General features: G+C 41.4%; 2 protein-coding genes across 2 annotated transcripts; one reads left to right on the forward strand and one right to left on the reverse strand.

Annotated features, from left to right (window-relative positions):
• Window positions 1-11,310: 11,310 nt before the first annotated feature.
• Window positions 11,311-15,438, reverse strand: LOC125008231. The gene is made up of 9 exons (XM_047585377.1): window positions 15,384-15,438; window positions 14,697-14,810; window positions 12,945-14,612; window positions 12,764-12,863; window positions 12,529-12,677; window positions 12,327-12,439; window positions 12,149-12,238; window positions 11,949-12,071; window positions 11,311-11,862 (listed from the first exon to the last, which is right to left on the reverse strand). The coding sequence occupies exons 1-9, from the start codon at window positions 15,436-15,438 to the stop codon at window positions 11,656-11,658; spliced, it is 2,619 nt and encodes an 872-aa protein (XP_047441333.1). The 3' UTR covers window positions 11,311-11,655.
• Window positions 15,439-16,372: 934 nt separating this feature from the next.
• Window positions 16,373-17,127, forward strand: LOC125008289 (glutamine amidotransferase-like class 1 domain-containing protein 3, mitochondrial). Its single transcript, XM_047585466.1, has 3 exons — window positions 16,373-16,538; window positions 16,632-16,836; window positions 16,932-17,127. The coding sequence occupies exons 1-3, from the start codon at window positions 16,373-16,375 to the stop codon at window positions 17,059-17,061; spliced, it is 501 nt and encodes a 166-aa protein (XP_047441422.1). The 3' UTR covers window positions 17,062-17,127.
• Window positions 17,128-17,700: the final 573 nt, after the last annotated feature.

Raw genomic sequence — 17,700 nt, forward strand, 5'->3', positions numbered from 1 at the left:
CTTATTACATAACCTTACCAAATTATTAACTCAGTGTGAAGAATAAACCAATGTAATGTCAAATGTAAAACAAAAGAAAAATTAAATTAAATAGAGTGTTGTTTTGCTTTCCATTTTTATCACAAACCACATAACATGTCAGAAATTAAATAAAGCAGTGTTGAGTAAAACATGCTGGGAAGAAAAATAAAGGAACAAACTCAGTGTGCACCTGTTTCATGGAGCACTGAGTACTGTCTCCTAATGTTTTAGTTTGTTTCAATCTTTTTTTTGATATTGTATCCCTATGTTTTTGTACCTCAATAGCATTACAAATGAGGGAAACCTCAATGATTTTTGAGACTTAAATTAATAATAATAATTTCATTTTGTTTTATTTTATTTTGTTCCAATGAACACCAAGGCAAGGAACCAACAAAGCTCAAGTTTCCTTCGAGAGTTATGCATTCAGTCACAAAATAAAGACACAGGAATCATAAACGACCAAACCAAACAAAAGATCCCTGGGAAACAACAATAATCACATCCATGTCTTGACGTAGGACTAATGATGAGTAAGGAGTGTCACCACTGCCCAAGTGGCTTCTCTCAGTGGCACCTGCCTGAAACTCATGTACGTAGTGTCTGTTAAGAACCCAGTATTCAACAGCGATCAGTGAATGTTGATCAGATTAGCTTTGATAATCCCTTTCTTTTTGTTGTTAGTGAAAAAAAATTATGAAGTTACTTTGTTTCTCCAAAGCACACGTCATTGTATTCCTCGCTGCATTGTTTCTACCTCATGATTTCTGACATCATGTTAATCACAATGTTGTTATTTCAGTTCAGTACAGTGATGAATCCACCTAATGGGGAAAATAAAACAACCCTTTCACAATGCATGGTTCAACACATGAGATCCAGTTCTCCTGGTCAGGACTCAGCAGCCTATCTAAACCTGAAGGACAAGGAATAGTATTAGAGGACAACTTACATAATTAAGCCAGAGAGGGAAGCTTGGTTTTGTTTTGTTTTTGATCAAGTCAAGATGCGTACGTTGTCAGCTTTGGGCATTTCCAGTAAATTTAGATAAACTCCAGGAATATTAGAAAAGATTGTTTTGCATAATATTGCATTTGGTTCTACTTATATTCAGCCTACATCTACTGCTTCTCATTTACCTCATCTCATCTTCTACTACCACTTATCAGCTGTCATCGGGTGAGTGGCGGGGTACACCCTGGACAGGCAAAGAAAATCATGAATAATTTTAATATAACTTCAAAACAAGGCCCCGTGTCATATATTTCTATCTCCCTTTTCTCTGTCTGTCTCAGCTCTTAATCTTAATAGGTGGGAAAGGGCAAAGAACAACAATAAAATGACATCAACATGTGTCACCAGGAAGAAATAGTCAAAACAGCAGTAGCATTGTTTAATCTATTTCCAGACAAATGACAGTTTAAAATGGCGACATACTCCTTATTACATAACCTTATCAAATTATTAACTTAGTGTGAAGAATAAATCAATGTAATGTCAAACATAAAATGAAAGAAAATTTAAATTAAATAGATTGTTGTTTTGCTTTCCATTTTTTTCTTAAATTATATAAGATGTAAGAAGTTAAATAATAATTATAATACTTTTTATTTATATAGCGCTTTTCCGGAACTCAAAGACACTTTACAGATATAAAATCAAAACAGAAGGACACAATGAATAAAACGTTGAATAAAACAGGTAGGAAGCAGCAGTAATGAACAATGTGAAACAGTTAAACGTTAAAAGCAGTCTTAAAAAGATGAGTTTTTAAAAGGGATTTAAATGTGTTGGGGTTGGAGCAGTGTCTGATGGGGGATGCTAGAGAGTTCCAAAGCTTTGGAGCAGCAACAGAGAAGGTTCAGACTCTCCCAGGTTCAGTACTTGGTTTTAGGTGGGTGATTACATGGGCAGAGGTTCTGGGTGTCGGAAGAAGGAGTCAGGGATTAATTTCCAACAGTGACAAGGAAGTGTTGGGTGGACTGGGTGAGACGTTTGGGGCCGATGATTATGAGGTCGGATTTTTCATAGCTCAGTCAGAAGTAGTTGGTTTGCATCCATGTTTTTATTTCAAGGAAGCAGATTGAGAGGGTTGAGAGGATGGAGGAGGTGATTGATTCGGTGGAGATTTATAGTTGAACGCCATCAGCGTAGCAGTGAACCGAGGGGAAGGATGTAGATTGTAGATGAACATTAGGGGGCCGAGCACCGAGCCTTGGGGGACACCTTGTGACAGGAGAATGGTTGATGAGGAGTGGTTGTTTATGTGTGCGAATTGTTGTCAGTTGGAGAGGTAGGATTTTGTCCAGGTGAGTGCTAGGCCGGTGATGTGGAGCAATTTTTGTAATTGGGAGAGTAGGATGGAGTGATGGATGGTGTCGAAAGCAGTGGTGAGGTCAAGGAGGATAAGAATACTGATGTGACCAGAGTCTGCAGAGAGGAGGTCGTTGAATATTTTGAGGAGGGCTGTTTCAATGCTGTAGTTTTGGGGGAAACCAGATTGAGATTGAGAATGTGGGTGATGGCAGCTACTTTGATGCTGTCAGGGACTGAGCAGAGGGAGTGTCTGATGATGGCAGTGAAAAGACACAGGGCAGAAAGTCCGGTCTTGATGACAGTTTGAATGGGATGGGGTCGAGTGTGCAGGTGGTTGCTCTCATGCCGGTCAAGAGTTGGTAGATGAATAAAAAAATAAAGCAGTGTTGAGTGAAAATGCTGGGAGGAAAAATAAAGGAACAAAATAGTATTTCCACAGTTTAAGTATTTTTCTTTGGGATTAGCATACAAAGAAATAAAATATGGGTGGCACATCGGCTCGGTCCAGCCTTTCTGGGTGGAGTTTGCATGTTCTCCATGTGTCTGCATGAGTTTTCTCCGGATAGTCCGGTTTCCTTCCACCTCCAAAGACATGATCGTTAGACTGATTGGTGACTCTAAACTGACCCTAGGTTCGCGTGTTAATTGTTATTTGTCTCTGTGTTAGGCCTGAGATACAGTGGGGGAAATAAGTATTTGATCCCCTGCTGAATTTGTAAGTTTGCCCACTTCCATAGAAATGATCAGACTCTGGTTTTTATGGTTGTTTACTGGTTATGGGTATAGACAGAATATCAGTTGAAAATGCATAAAAAACACACAATCTAAAAGTTATAAATTGTTATGTATTTTATTAAGGGAAATAAGTATTTGATCCCCAAGCACAACACAAGTCAGTACTTTGTAGAGAAACCTTTGTTGGCAAGCACAGCGATGAGACGTTTCTTGTAGTTGGTCACCAGGTTTGCACACAGCGCAGGAGGGATTTTGGCCCATTCATCTTTACAGACAGTCTCTAAATCCTTCAAGTTTCTTGGCTGCCTCTTGGAAACTCGGAGCTTCAGCTCCCTCCACAGGTTTTCGATCGGGTTAAGGTCTGGAGACTGACTAGGCCACTCCATGACCTTAATATGCTTCTTCTTGAGCCACTCCTTTGTTGTCCTGGCAGTATGTTTTGGGTCATTGTCATGTTGGAAAACCCACCCACGAGGCATCTTCAGTGTTCTTGCTGAGGAAAGAAGGTTTTTGTCCAAGATGTTACAGTACATGGCTGCATTCATTGGCCCCATAATGCGGTGAAGTTGCCCTGTACCCTTTGCTGAAAAACAGCCCCAAAACATGATGTTTCCACCTCCATGCTTAACCGTGGGTATGGTGTTCTTTGGGTCATACTCACGTTTTTTCATCCTCCAAACATGGCGGGCCGAGTTAATGCCAAATAGCTCAACTTTGGTTTTGTCAGACCACAGCACTTTCTCCCAAGCCTTCTCTGAGTCATTTAGATGTTCACTGGCAAACTTAAGGCGGGCCTGTACATGTGCCTTCTTGAGCAGGGGGACCTTGCGGGCACTGCAAGAGTTCAATCCATAACGGCGCAGTGTGTTGCCAACTGTTTTCTTGGTGACGGAGGTCCCAACTGCTTCCAGATCATTAACAAGCTCCTGCCGTGTTGTTTTAGGCTGCTCCCTCACCTTTCTCATCATCATCCTCACTCCATGAGGCGAGATTTTGCGGGGAGCTCCAGACCGAGGACAGTTGATGGTCCTTTTATGGGTCTTCCACTTGCGAATAATGGCACCAATAGTTGTCACCTTCTCACCAAGCCTTTTGCTGATGGTTTTGTAACCTATACCAGCCTTGTGCAGGTCTACAATCTTGTCCCTGACATCTTTTGACAGCTCTTTGGTCTTGCCCATGGTGCTGTAGAAGTTGGAATGTAAGAAACTGATTCTTAGAGCAGGTGTGCTTTATATACATGACGAGTTAAGATCAGGAGTATTGGTAATTAGTTGACTGAGCACAGCTGTGTGCCACATGCGCACCAGCCAATCTGTAGGAGCCTGAATTCTAAGTGAATTGTTGGGGATCAAATACTTATTTCCCTTAATAAAATACATAACAATTTATAACTTTTAGATTGTGTGTTTTTTATGCATTTTCGATTGATATTCTGTCTATACCCATAACCAGTAAACAACCATAAAAACCAGAGTCTGATCATTTCTATGGAAGTGGGCAAACTTACAAATTCAGCAGGGGATCAAATACTTATTTCCCCCACTGTAATTTAGCTAGAGAGGGAAGCTCAAGTCAAGATGCCTACATCATTAGCTTTGGGCATTTCCAGTAAATTTAGATAAACTCCAGGAATTTAAGAGAAGATTGTGTTGCATAATTCATCTTATATTCAGCCTGCAACTACGGCTTCTCATACATCCCATCTTCTACCACCACTTTTCCTCACTAGGGTTGCAAGGGTTGCTGGAGCCTATCCCAGCTGTCATCAGGGGAAATATGGGATACACCCTAAAAAGTGCAAAGAAAATCAAGAATAAACTCAATATAACTTCACTTCACAACCAAGGCCCCATCTTATATTTTTCTATCTCCATTTTCCATGTCTGTCTCAGATCTTAATCTTAATAGGTGGGAAAGGGCAGAGAGCAACAATAAAGTGACATCAACATGTGTCATCCAATGTATGACCAGGAAGAAATAGTTGAAACAGTACTAGTATTGTTAAATCTATTTCCAGACAAATGGAAGTTTAAAATGGTGACACACTCCTTCTTACATAACCTTATCAAATTATTAACTCACTGTGAAGAATAAACCAATGTAATGTCAAACATAAAACGAAAATAAAATGAAAATTAAATAGATTGTTGTTTTGCTTTCCAGTTTGTTTTCTCAAACCATATATAGGAACAAGACAATATCTTCATAGTTTAACCAAGAAATAAAATATGGAAAAATCTGAATGATGGCCATGCTAAAAACAAAGAAGAAAGGCCAAATACACTGCTGTTTTTGAGCGTGTATAGGTTTATTATTTTATTTTATTTTATTTTTATGCAGTGAACACCAAGACATATTCCTTACTTGCCATACTTGGCAATAAAGTCTTTTCTGATTCTGATTCTGACTGAAACAGAAACAGAGCTCGAGTTTCCATCGAGAGGTATGCCTACACAGTCACAAAATGAAGACACATGAATCAGAAATGACCAAACCAAACATAAGATCCCTGGGAAACAACAATAATCACATCCATGTCTTGACGTAGGACAAATGATGAGTAAGGAGTTTCACCGTTCGCCCAAGTGGCTCCTTTCGGAGGCAACGCCTGAAACTCATGTGCGTAGTGTTAAGGATCCAATATTCAACTGCAATTAGTGGGTGTTGTTCAGATTAGCTTTAATAATCCCTTTCTCTTTATTATTAGTGGAAAAAAAAATAATTCATGAAGTGTCTTTGTTTTGTTTTTTTAACTGAAAGAGGAGGAGTTGAGTAACGACACGGAAATACCAAAATATGGTTCTTAATCTCTAATGACAACAGAAGTAAATGGCACCTTGTAAATAAACATGATTGGCACGATCCTCTTAACAGTTGCGCAACTAAAGGTAAGGCAAGTAAAACAAAGAACCACAATAAAGTGACATCAACATGTGTCATGCAATTTATGACGAGGAAGAAAGAGTCGAAACAGCAGTAACATTGTTTAATCTATTTCCAGACAAACGGAAGTTTAAAATGTGATACTCCTCATTACATAACCTTATTAACAGTGAGCCTTTAGCAGAAATGAAAGTGGCTACGCCTGGCTCAGGTGACCCTGAACCAGCTTTTAGTTATGATGCTACAGGCCTAGTCTAGTTCCTCTCTTTTTTCTGAGGCTGAAATTGACTGTGTTTCTAATCTCAAGAAACCTCTTTGCGCCCCAGGCCAATGGGGCGCAGACTTTGATGCTTCATATTTGGCAAAGCATATCATGAATAAACTTAATATAACTTCAGAAACAGGGTCCCATCTCATGTATTTAATCTCCCATCTATGTGTCTATCTCTTTTATCACAGCATCCTGAAATACAGGTCGTCAAAACTTCCTGGAGATGTTCTTCCCACACATCACATCTCCATCATCGGCTGCTCATCCCTCTGTCCCCTTTCCCTTAGTTTCTGTCATTTACTGACATTACTGAAGGAAGTAAAATGATGATTGTTCTCTGACCTAACCCCCAAAGCAGCAGAATGACACAGCATGATAGAACAATTGATTGTTCTAACCTTTCTTAGTGTTTCCTTGTGAAACTATTGAAAAACACATATGACAATTGAGAACAATTGTCCCGACATGTTTTTAATCAGGAAGAAAAGACTCCGACAATGGCAGGATTGTTCAGTCCATTTGGGAAAAGTCACTTCTGTGTTTCTTGTTAAATTTTTAATTGTAATCTCATCACGGCAAGTTTGAAAGTGTGCTCACGTTTTTAATCATAACAGGAGGAGACCTCCCTAAGGTGAGCCCACTTGACACAACTCAGACCTCCCCCAACTCCCCACTCAGACCAACTGCATCTTGTGTGCATTACTTTTCTAAAAGAAAGCAAGGAAGAGCAGAATACAAAGCCAGATCATGTTGAATGAACTGCACTGAGTTATCTTTCTATAGAGACAGAGAATATGACACAAGTAAGGCAGTGAAATAGAAAACCTTTTTTTTCAGTGCATCAAGTGTCGATCGATGAACAGAAAACAGATTGGCATTTTAGAAATATCTGTAAATTCTGGAGAGTAACTTGACAAATCTGCATTTCTACAGTCTAACCCTAACCCTAATCCTAAGTAAACAGTGGTAAACAATTCATTTTTTCTCAGACAACACCCCAACAGCAACCGAAAGAGAAAGAGATCAAGCGTGTCAAAAATAAAATACCTGCCACACACATTCTGACAAAACCCACATTGATAAAAACCCACATTGTCATTGTCAAGGTATGACAGTGGTGCCAAAGCTACGAAGATAAGAATTTACTTGTGAACAGGGAGGAACAACCTAAACAATTGTACCATTGTTCTGTCCATTTCAGAGAAACTCAGAAGCAAATTACTGACGCACTACTGCAGTTGCGAGAAGTCAAGAAGTCAACCTGTTCAGCTTTCCCGTAAGGAACAACTGGTAGTGATGACCAGCTACAAGAATTCAGTTTTTGAGTTCCTTGAGCTCAGTATTACAGTTTGGTTTCCAGTGAGCCATGACACTTTATGGAGTCATCAAAACAGCTACCATTTCACGTCAAGTCCAGCGTAACTAATTTCTAGAGAAGGATTGTGAGTGACTTGAAACGCCCCTGATCAAACAATTTCATTGAGATACAAGCAGATACACACAAAGAAACAAAAGACAGTGTTAGTCCGTTCTCCCATGCTCCTTGTTCCTCCGTTCTGTTTTGTTGGATTTGCTTTTGAAAAATATTTGCTCCTTTTGTTGCTGTTTATGTGTCACGTGAAGCTAATAATCCATGATTTACCTGTTTTTTTTTGTCCAACAAAGAAGGATTGTAACCCTAGACAGATTAAGTGATGTAGTGTTTGTGCTGAATTATAAAAAAAATCCTCATCATCAGTCATCATTACTCTCATTTGCCTTCCTCAAAGGGGAGGCAATGTGAGCCAAAACAAACACACCAACATAAATGTACAAATAAGTCACAGCGAACAAACCCTACTTTGTTCCCTGATCCCCAGTGAACCTTTAAGCTCACTTGGGAGTAGAATTAGAAGCAAGTTCAAGAACATGTTTGGAACATGTGAATCGCAGAAAAAAGTAAAAAGAACATTTACGGCAGAGGCGTGATGAATTGATGGCGTAATGGCTTTTTTTGGCAACACCTGATGCAGTTTCGGTCTGCCATGAAACAATTGTGCCAAAATTTGTGTTTTCAGGTTGTTATGACTGCAGCTCACAGTTGATGAAGACGCCTTCAGTATCTGTTTCATCCTAAATCTCCATTATATAATACATCAGTTTTTCATGAATAAACAAACAAAACAAAACAAAACATATTTTTTTATGTAGAATAGCCAAAGCCGCCTCCAAATCAGTGGAATTGTTTTGTTGACACCTTCAGGTCTTCAAGGAATCACACCAAAAGCTCTGTTTTGTTTGCGCAACAGGCCATCAGGTTACAAGCTGTGTCAACAAACGCCTCCAAACTATTTCTGGGCACAAGCACATGAGTTGACATAGCGGCCTTGAAGCAGCGCATGAATTTCCTTTATCCAGATTCTGCTCCAAGCCCCTCTCCAGAGCCAGATTTGCCTGTGTCAGGAAATCTATGCCCCGGCAAGAAAAGGCAATTTACTCAAACGAGCATGGAGACACCTCACTCAGCTCTATCACTGTGACAGCAACTAACAGCTGTCTCACGCAGTCGATCATCCCTGAAAGGAGGAAACAGATCCCCTCCAGCATGCTTGCCGGGTGGGCACCTGTCACACAGCCATATGCTGGGATTAAAGGGGTCTTTGCCGTTGAAGCACCACACAGAGGTAGCCAGCCAGCTACTCTGAGCATGTCCAGACAAGAAAACGAGTGCAGGTAATCACACTCTGAAAAAGATTTAATGACTGCAATCCACCACCAATGCAGCACAGCACAAATTCACAGAGCAGAGAGACAAACTGGTCAGAATGACACTTAATCTTGTTGGAGTCAGAGTGGATATGGAGGGATTGGAATAGATACCCTTCTTATTTTATTTATTTATTTATTTATTTTGGGTCTAACCACAGCTCTCTCTGCCTATTCTGTGGCAACCTAGAGTGACCACTCCTAATTCAGAAGCCAATAATAGACATAAGACAGAATATTCCAGTACAGTGGGGGAAATAAGTATTTGATCCCCTGCTGAATTTGTAAGTTTGCCCACTTCCATAGAAATGATCAGACTCTGGTTTTTATGGTTGTTTACTGGTTATGGGTATAGACAGAATATCAATCGAAAATGCATAAAAAACACACAATCTAAAAGTTATAAATTGTTATGTATTTTATTAAGGGAAATAAGTATTTGATCCCCAACAATTCACTTAGAATTCAGGCTCCTACAGATTGGCTGGTGCGCATGTGGCACACAGCTGTGCTCAGTCAACTAATTACCAATACTCCTGATCTTAACTCGTCATGTATATAAAGCACACCTGCTCTAAGAATCAGTTTTCTTACATTCCAACTTCTACAGCACCATGGGCAAGACCAAAGAGCTGTCAAAAGATGTCAGGGACAAGATTGTAGACCTGCACAAGGCTGGTATAGGTTACAAAACCATCAGCAAAAGGCTTGGTGAGAAGGTGACAACTATTGGTGCCATTATTCGCAAGTGGAAGACCCATAAAAGGACCATCAACTGTCCTCGGTCTGGAGCTCCCCGCAAAATCTCGCCTCATGGAGTGAGGATGATGATGAGAAAGGTGAGGGAGCAGCCTAAAACAACACGGCAGGAGCTTGTTAATGATCTGGAAGCAGTTGGGACCTCCGTCACCAAGAAAACAGTTGGCAACACACTGCGCCGTTATGGATTGAACTCTTGCAGTGCCCGCAAGGTCCCCCTGCTCAAGAAGGCACATGTACAGGCCCGCCTTAAGTTTGCCAGTGAACATCTAAATGACTCAGAGAAGGCTTGGGAGAAAGTGCTGTGGTCTGACAAAACCAAAGTTGAGCTATTTGGCATTAACTCGGCCCGCCATGTTTGGAGGATGAAAAAACGTGAGTATGACCCAAAGAACACCATACCCACGGTTAAGCATGGAGGTGGAAACATCATGTTTTGGGGCTGTTTTTCAGCAAAGGGTACAGGGCAACTTCACCGCATTATGGGGCCAATGAATGCAGCCATGTACTGTAACATCTTGGACAAAAACCTTCTTTCCTCAGCAAGAACACTGAAGATGCCTCGTGGGTGGGTTTTCCAACATGACAATGACCCAAAACATACTGCCAGGACAACAAAGGAGTGGCTCAAGAAGAAGCATATTAAGGTCATGGAGTGGCCTAGTCAGTCTCCAGACCTTAACCCGATCGAAAACCTGTGGAGGGAGCTGAAGCTCCGAGTTTCCAAGAGGCAGCCAAGAAACTTGAAGGATTTAGAGACTGTCTGTAAAGATGAATGGGCCAAAATCCCTCCTGCGCTGTGTGCAAACCTGGTGACCAACTACAAGAAACGTCTCATCGCTGTGCTTGCCAACAAAGGTTTCTCTACAAAGTACTGACTTGTGTTGTGCTTGGGATCAAATACTTATTTCCCTTAATAAAATACATAACAATTTATAACTTTTAGATTGTGTGTTTTTTATGCATTTTCAACTGATATTCTGTCTATACCCATAACCAGTAAACAACCATAAAAACCAGAGTCTGATCATTTCTATGGAAGTGGGCAAACTTACAAATTCAGCAGGGGATCAAATACTTATTTCCCCCACTGTATATGAAATGGTAAAAACTGTCAGGAAAGTCACATTGTTGCCTCCAGTACTTGCACAATAGGAAAGGCTTTGTGTGTGTGTCAATTAATCTTGTCACTGGAGTATAAACTGAGTCTCAGTGAATGCACTGCAAGTTATGTTTTGTTAGCCCAGGGGTCTTTTTCAGGCTAAAGAACCCCAAACTGATGGAGAGAGTAAGCAGGGACCCCCTACCTACTACATGTGTTCTATATTAAACTCAGCGTAGTGCAAATTATAAATATACATTATTAGTATCATTCTTCATTCAGTATTAAGCTATTCAAATAATACATACACACACACACACATATATATATATAGATATATATTATTTAAATTCCCTGCCTCCATTTATCCCTTTACTAATATGTGTTGGATTCATGTTAATGTGTATTTAAAGACATTGACAGTTTGCGGGAGAATTAAAAAGAAATTGTCACAATGCAATAAAGAACAAGAATGTCAAAAGAACAGCTGATCCAGGGCACATGGCATGCTCCGCTGGACAATTTTAATTGAACATTACATATTTTCTTTGACAATACAAGAAGTGTATATCAACAAAATGCCCTAAAACATAAAAAGTGCACAATGTTATGTAATATAAATTAACAATACAATTTTTATTTATGTTTATACAGTAAATTTATATAAAGATATAAAAAAATACATTATGTGTATGAAAATTTCTGTGTTAGCTATACATAATACACAATGTATTCAACTCTGCAAACCAGTCAAGTGAACAAACACTCTTGATAAACACATAATTGTACTTCAGAATTCATTATTATTGATACATTGACACTATGAACCATTTCTAAGGATTGGACTTTGTCCTGGAGAAACAGTGGATGGTGTTGAATTTTCACTTCCTCTCCCTGACTCTGATGTGCTGTCTTCTTCAGGACTGCTCTCCTCTGACTGCATTTCTGAATGTACATCTGGCACAAAAGCAGGATTTGTCTGTCCCTGTCTGTGCCGCTTCTGGACCTCCTCAAAGATTTCGAGAACCTTGAAAGCAACAAACAGGAATTTGTGTGAGCACAAACCAAATTACAACTGTGTACTAAGAATGAACAGATGAATATTTCTGTTACCTTGGACTTGGGAATGAGACCCACTCTGAAGAAGCCAATGTGTCCAGTTTCAATCTTGGTGCAGTCAACTACAGTGGATGCAATGTTCTCTGGGGATGGTCCATCACATAACACTCCATCCACCTAACCAACCAATGAAGATACAGTTCACCGATAACATAGAAACATGAAGTCATCATATTATTAATTATTGTCATTACCTTGTCTCCTAGCTTGGCAAAGACTTGGTTATGGTGAGTTGTGTCTGCCTCTCCTGTGGGATTGGCGGAGGTTACGGCAATGGGCCCCACCTGAAAAAACAGTTGCATTGAGGAAGGGTCTGCTGATTGACCTTCAATAAATTTAAGACATTAAATGATTAATATTCATGGTCCTTACCAGACTGATGAGATGAGTGGCTACAGCACAGTCTGGATTTCTGATAGCAATGCTTTGTGGAGTCCCTATGTGTATGGCAGCATCTCCCAAACCAAAGATGTCCATCCATGGTCCTGTGTGAGACACGAAAAACAGCATGATGCTCATGAAACCCTCAACATGCATGAGACTCAGGAAAGCACACACAGAGTCTTACACCCACCTCTGGGTATAACCATGCTAATTGACGACGGCCACGCAGCCTCCATGAAGTCCAGGAGCAGAGGGCTCAGCAGGTGTCGCACCGGCTCCAGCTGCTTGATGGAGGAGATCCACATGGACATGGGCCGGTCCTGCGCTTGTTTCTTCACCCTGAAGCCAAACACAGCAGTGACAAAGATATCAGAATATGAAAGCAATGAACACAGACAAATGAATGCGTGAGAAATGAAACTCACTTGTAAGCTTTAACCACTGCATCTGGCCGGTTGCAAGCGGCCACCAGCACATAGACGGTGTCAGTAGGCATTCCACATATACCGCCATTCTTCATGATTTCTGTTTGACAGGAAAGAAGTTTTATAAGGTCCATAAACAAGTATTTATTTCAGAAATCGGATGCACTGCTTTGTATCTCACCTGCAATCTGATGGACTGATGTGACCTTGCGCGCAGGTAAATGTGGACAGACATCTGCCCCTCCCCCTACCCCACTCATCCTGACTACAGGTTTTCCTAATGGGATCTGGGGGGACTGGAACGTGTCATTGAAAATGTGCGCCAAGAAACAATAAAAACTGACGAGGCCAAAGATGATGGTGACTCCTATGTCATAACCATAAGGCAGTGCACCTACTGCATCCAGCAGGAAGCTGATGAGTATGAGCTGGAAGGTGAATGCGTAGACAAACCAGGCCACATTTACAAACAGTGCTGCAACAGTCACCAAAACGTTGAACAGCATGAAGCCAATGATCCCGACGGCCAGTTGAAAGCCTCTGGTTTCACCGTACAGGCCGCCGTAGCGTGTCAGCCCCCACACTATCCACATCACGCCGTACAGATAAAACACTGTGCTCTCAAAGGTTTTACCCCGAGAGAAAGCTACTGAACCACACAACAGCTGCAGGGCCCCACCAGCCATCACCACCCAGGGCAGAACCAACACGTACAGAGGATTTCTGTCGGCAATTGTGGCCGTGACAGCAAAAGCAGCCAACACGTTGCAGGCATGGCCTAACACCTCTGCATCTGCATACTTTGAGTAGCCCAGGTGGGGAGTGTGATCACGTGCTCTGAGGGTAATGCTCTGCATCCTGCTGAATAAGGCCTTGAAATAGCCCTGTCCTATGGGAATCATGGTACTGGAGACCATGTTGAACGTGGTAACTAAAAGCATGATTGCTGAAATTACAAATATAGCTCCCTGCACACCCTGAGTGCCTCCCTGGAAGAAGCCTCGAGGCTGGGCTGCAATGGCAATGCAATAAGCTGTGAAAAATAACTGGTAGAACCCCTCCAGTAAGCTTTTCTGACAGCTGAACAGAGCAAGGACGAAGAAAAGCACAGAGAACACAACGGGGAAGGGGACAGGGGAGTAAGGCTGAATGGCATAAAATGATAATAAAGCTGTGTAACCCTCAGCAAATTTCAGCAGGGATGTGAAACCATAGAAAGTGGCAGCTAGCGTGTCCATATCTCGATAGCAGAGGATACATATGCCTAGCTGGAAGACTCCAGCTGTCCACAGCCAAGGAACATGGCCCACAAAGAGTTGAGGGACCACACCTAACAGAGGACAGACTAATACACAGGCTGATAACAAGTTCATCACCAAACCTACTGATACTACATCACTGGACCCCTGTTTCTGCTCTGTTGTCAGATCCTGCTTTTTCTTCAGGACTGTTCCTGGAGGTTCCACTTTACCATGAGTGATCATGGACAGCAGACGTCCAAATCCAAAGTAAACACACACCAGACAGACAAGGAAGTAGTAAGCAGCCGTGGCAGACTGACCAAAATTTGCAACTGACAGACCCGCGATTTGATGGGCACAGGCAAAGGAAATACCGACAGATATAATAAACAGAACTGCCTTCTTCATTACCACTGCAGCACCGGCTATGATGAACAGGGCTAATGCAAATGCTGCTAGGCCAGGGACCAGAGAGGCTCTGAGCTCCCCAGGGTTCAACACATTCTGTCCCACCAGGATGTACACCAGACCAGAGCCACACCACAGAGCAGAGACCGTCAGGCACAAAGTGGAGAACAGCCGGGTGTAGGACAGACTGTGATAGACACCTAGGAGAAAAACAAGGCATGGTCAGGGAGAAGACTAAGATCTGGAGGCACAAATATGGGAATAGTTTCTAAATAAACACAGACCTGTGTACGCTAGAAGGGTTGCAACGATGAGGAGCAGAATCCCCAGTGCAGTATAAGGGATGAAGTCATTTTCAGGAGAGCTGGCATAATTGTTCACCAAAAGCAGAAGGGAACCTACAAGTTGAAATCAAAGTTAATATCTTGGTCCAGGTTAGTAATCACATACATTTAAAACAAAATAACATGAGCTTCTTTAAAACCAAGATAATTAAGTATCAAGAGAACAACAACAACAATAACAATAATAATAACAACAATAATAGTAATAATATAAAAACTAAGTGAAGAAAAAGAAGAGACAGTGCACTGTTTACATTTCCTGACGATCTTATTCAGCTAATTATTTATTTTTCCGTGGATCATCTGAGCTTTGGTATGAAATGAGAGACAAATCAACGTGCCCTTTACAAACTACGAAACTGTGTCCGTTTATTTTTGAGAAATTTAATTATTAGTCGGCACAGACTTGCTTTTTGATACGAGAGATGACAACTCTTATGTTTTTTTATTTTATTTTTTAATTTACACAGAACACTTTTGGATATCAAAACAGCAAATTTTCACTTTTTATGCTACTTTGTTGACTTAATAGAATTCATAGGAACACGTAGAAATAACATTAAGTGAACACTAGCTCATGCTTAAACGGTAACAAAAAAATAACTCTGGTAAAGAAGTGCACCTTACCACCAGAGATGCTCAGGATGCCGACGGAAACGTACAGAGATCGTGTCGGGGCCATCGCAGCGGTGCTTCCGAGCGGCTCGAGACTCGGCTTTTTAAGGTGCTGTGACGTCACCACACAGGTGAAACCTGATAGGTCAAACTGCAGCTCACTGGGAAATTTCCGGATACTTTTTAAGGTGCGTGAAGTCAACACTTTGGACGAGAGGAGGGAGGAGGAGATTGTGGGGGCAGGACTGGGCTGTAGGTTTTCCGCTTCTCGGCGAAAACGCCCGTCACACACCTCCATCTCCACCTCCACCTCCACCGGAGAGCTCGACTCAAGCATCCTGTTCAACCACTCTCAAAGTGAGCACGTCTGTTCCCATTGTCTCTCAGAAGAAGACGTTTTCTGATGTCATTGCCCGGTTAAAAAACAACGAAATACTGTTACAACAGGAGTAGAGCGCCCTAGTTCAGAACAAAGTCCCCAATACACAAGTAAAAGAGCACACACTGCCGAAATGCGAGCAATTTTGCGCAATTTTAAGATCAAACACGCTGAGTTTAGACACTTTTGAAAGTGCCAGTTGAGCTCTACAGATAAACGTTGGAGGGAAATGTTGTGTTATTAAATGACTCTTATAAATGAAAGAATACTTTTAATTAGAGCGGAGTTTCACACAGCAGGCTCAAACCTGTATGGGTTTACTTGTGTAAACATGGTCACCTGGCAGCGGCTCTCCTGAGAGAACAGCTACATTGAATGTGAAACAAGTCTGCCCTTAAACTGTTAGTAGTTAAAAAAAAAAAACGCATTGCAGTCATTCTGTCAGGCTGTGGAGTTTATGATGGCACATAGATCCACGAGGACTCGGCCGTGGAGCAAAAGTAAGAGCACAAAAAGGAGAAGGAAACAGTGCATCCCATTTAATGGCAGCTCTAAACAGATCCCTTGAAACTGAATCTAATCTGATACTTATTGCTGAACTGCTGTTCGGTTTCAGGTGCAGATGTTTGCTCCAAACACAGATCAGATGCATGTTGTGAACCACTGCGAGCTCAAACCTATGGAGCAGAAGAGAAACATCCTGCAGGAAAGCGCCCGCATCGCCAGGGGTAACGTGGCTGATCTGGACAAGCTGGATGTGTCAGCCTTTGATGCTGTCATCATCCCAGGTAAGTCTACCATAAATAACCACGCTTAATAAAGTCTGGGTGGGCCTCTTCTTTTCTGCGACGTTCTAAATGAATGCTGTGATGCTCATTCAGGGGCCTTCGGTGTGGCCAAGAACCTGAGTGACTGGGTCGTGAAGAATAAGGACTGCACCGTCCAGCCACAGCTGGAGAAGGTCATCAAGGATTTCCACAAAGCTGGAAAGCCTCTGGGCATGTGCTGCATCTCCCCCGTCCTGGCTGCCAAAATCCTGCCCGGCTGTGAGGTCACCGTGGGGCAGGACAAAGAGTGTGATCAGTGAGTGAAATAAATGACCATCTTCAGACGTGACTGAAGGCTAAGGAAAAAAATTCAAATAGATCAAAAGCTGAAACTTGCTTTTCTTTCCGTCTTTCCGTCCTTCATGACACAGCAGGTGTCATGAAGGAGATGGGCTGCAAGCATGTGAACAAAGAAGTGGGTGAAGCTCACGTTGATGTCAAAAACAAGCTGGTCCCCACCTGTGCCTTCATGTGCCTTTCATAAAGTGTTTGATGGAGCAGGTGCCATGGTTACAGAGACTCTGAAACTGGCCTAATCACTGGTACACTTTGAGTAGGAGCTGCTTTAACAAAAAGTAATTTCCCCTCACGATCAATAGAGTAATTCTGATACTGAATAAAAGTTCCATCTGTGTATTTTGAGTTCTGATCTTCTGTTAAAGAAACTATATTCAACACAATGTTGTTCTCTCACTTTTATTTGAGAGTTAATTTGTAAATGTATTGATTGTCAATAAATTCTACTCTGCATATTGCAAATATGCATTTATTGTTTTCTTTGACACAAACTAGAAGGGCAGTCAATACGGACTCTTAACTTAAAATCAAGTGTGGTGTTGTTCTGACATACACAGATGTTGTTTGGGTTTAACCTGGAAGAGATGGATTGTTTTATTACAAAGAAAAGATAATCTGTTTAATATGATTAGAAGACCCTGTGTACGATACATTCCATATTCAAAGTTATTCTGTAACCACGCAGTATCTACTCTCCTTTATAAATATATGGCCATAATTTCTCAAATGAGGGGGGAACATCCTGGTCAGTGATTTAAACAAAATCCTTTCTTTCAAGGATGAATTATGAATGTTTCAGTGTCAGGTTCACAGAGTACACTGTATA

Source organism: Mugil cephalus, chromosome 5, assembly GCF_022458985.1.
Source record: "Mugil cephalus isolate CIBA_MC_2020 chromosome 5, CIBA_Mcephalus_1.1, whole genome shotgun sequence".
Taxonomy (NCBI): Eukaryota; Metazoa; Chordata; class Actinopteri; order Mugiliformes; family Mugilidae; genus Mugil; species Mugil cephalus.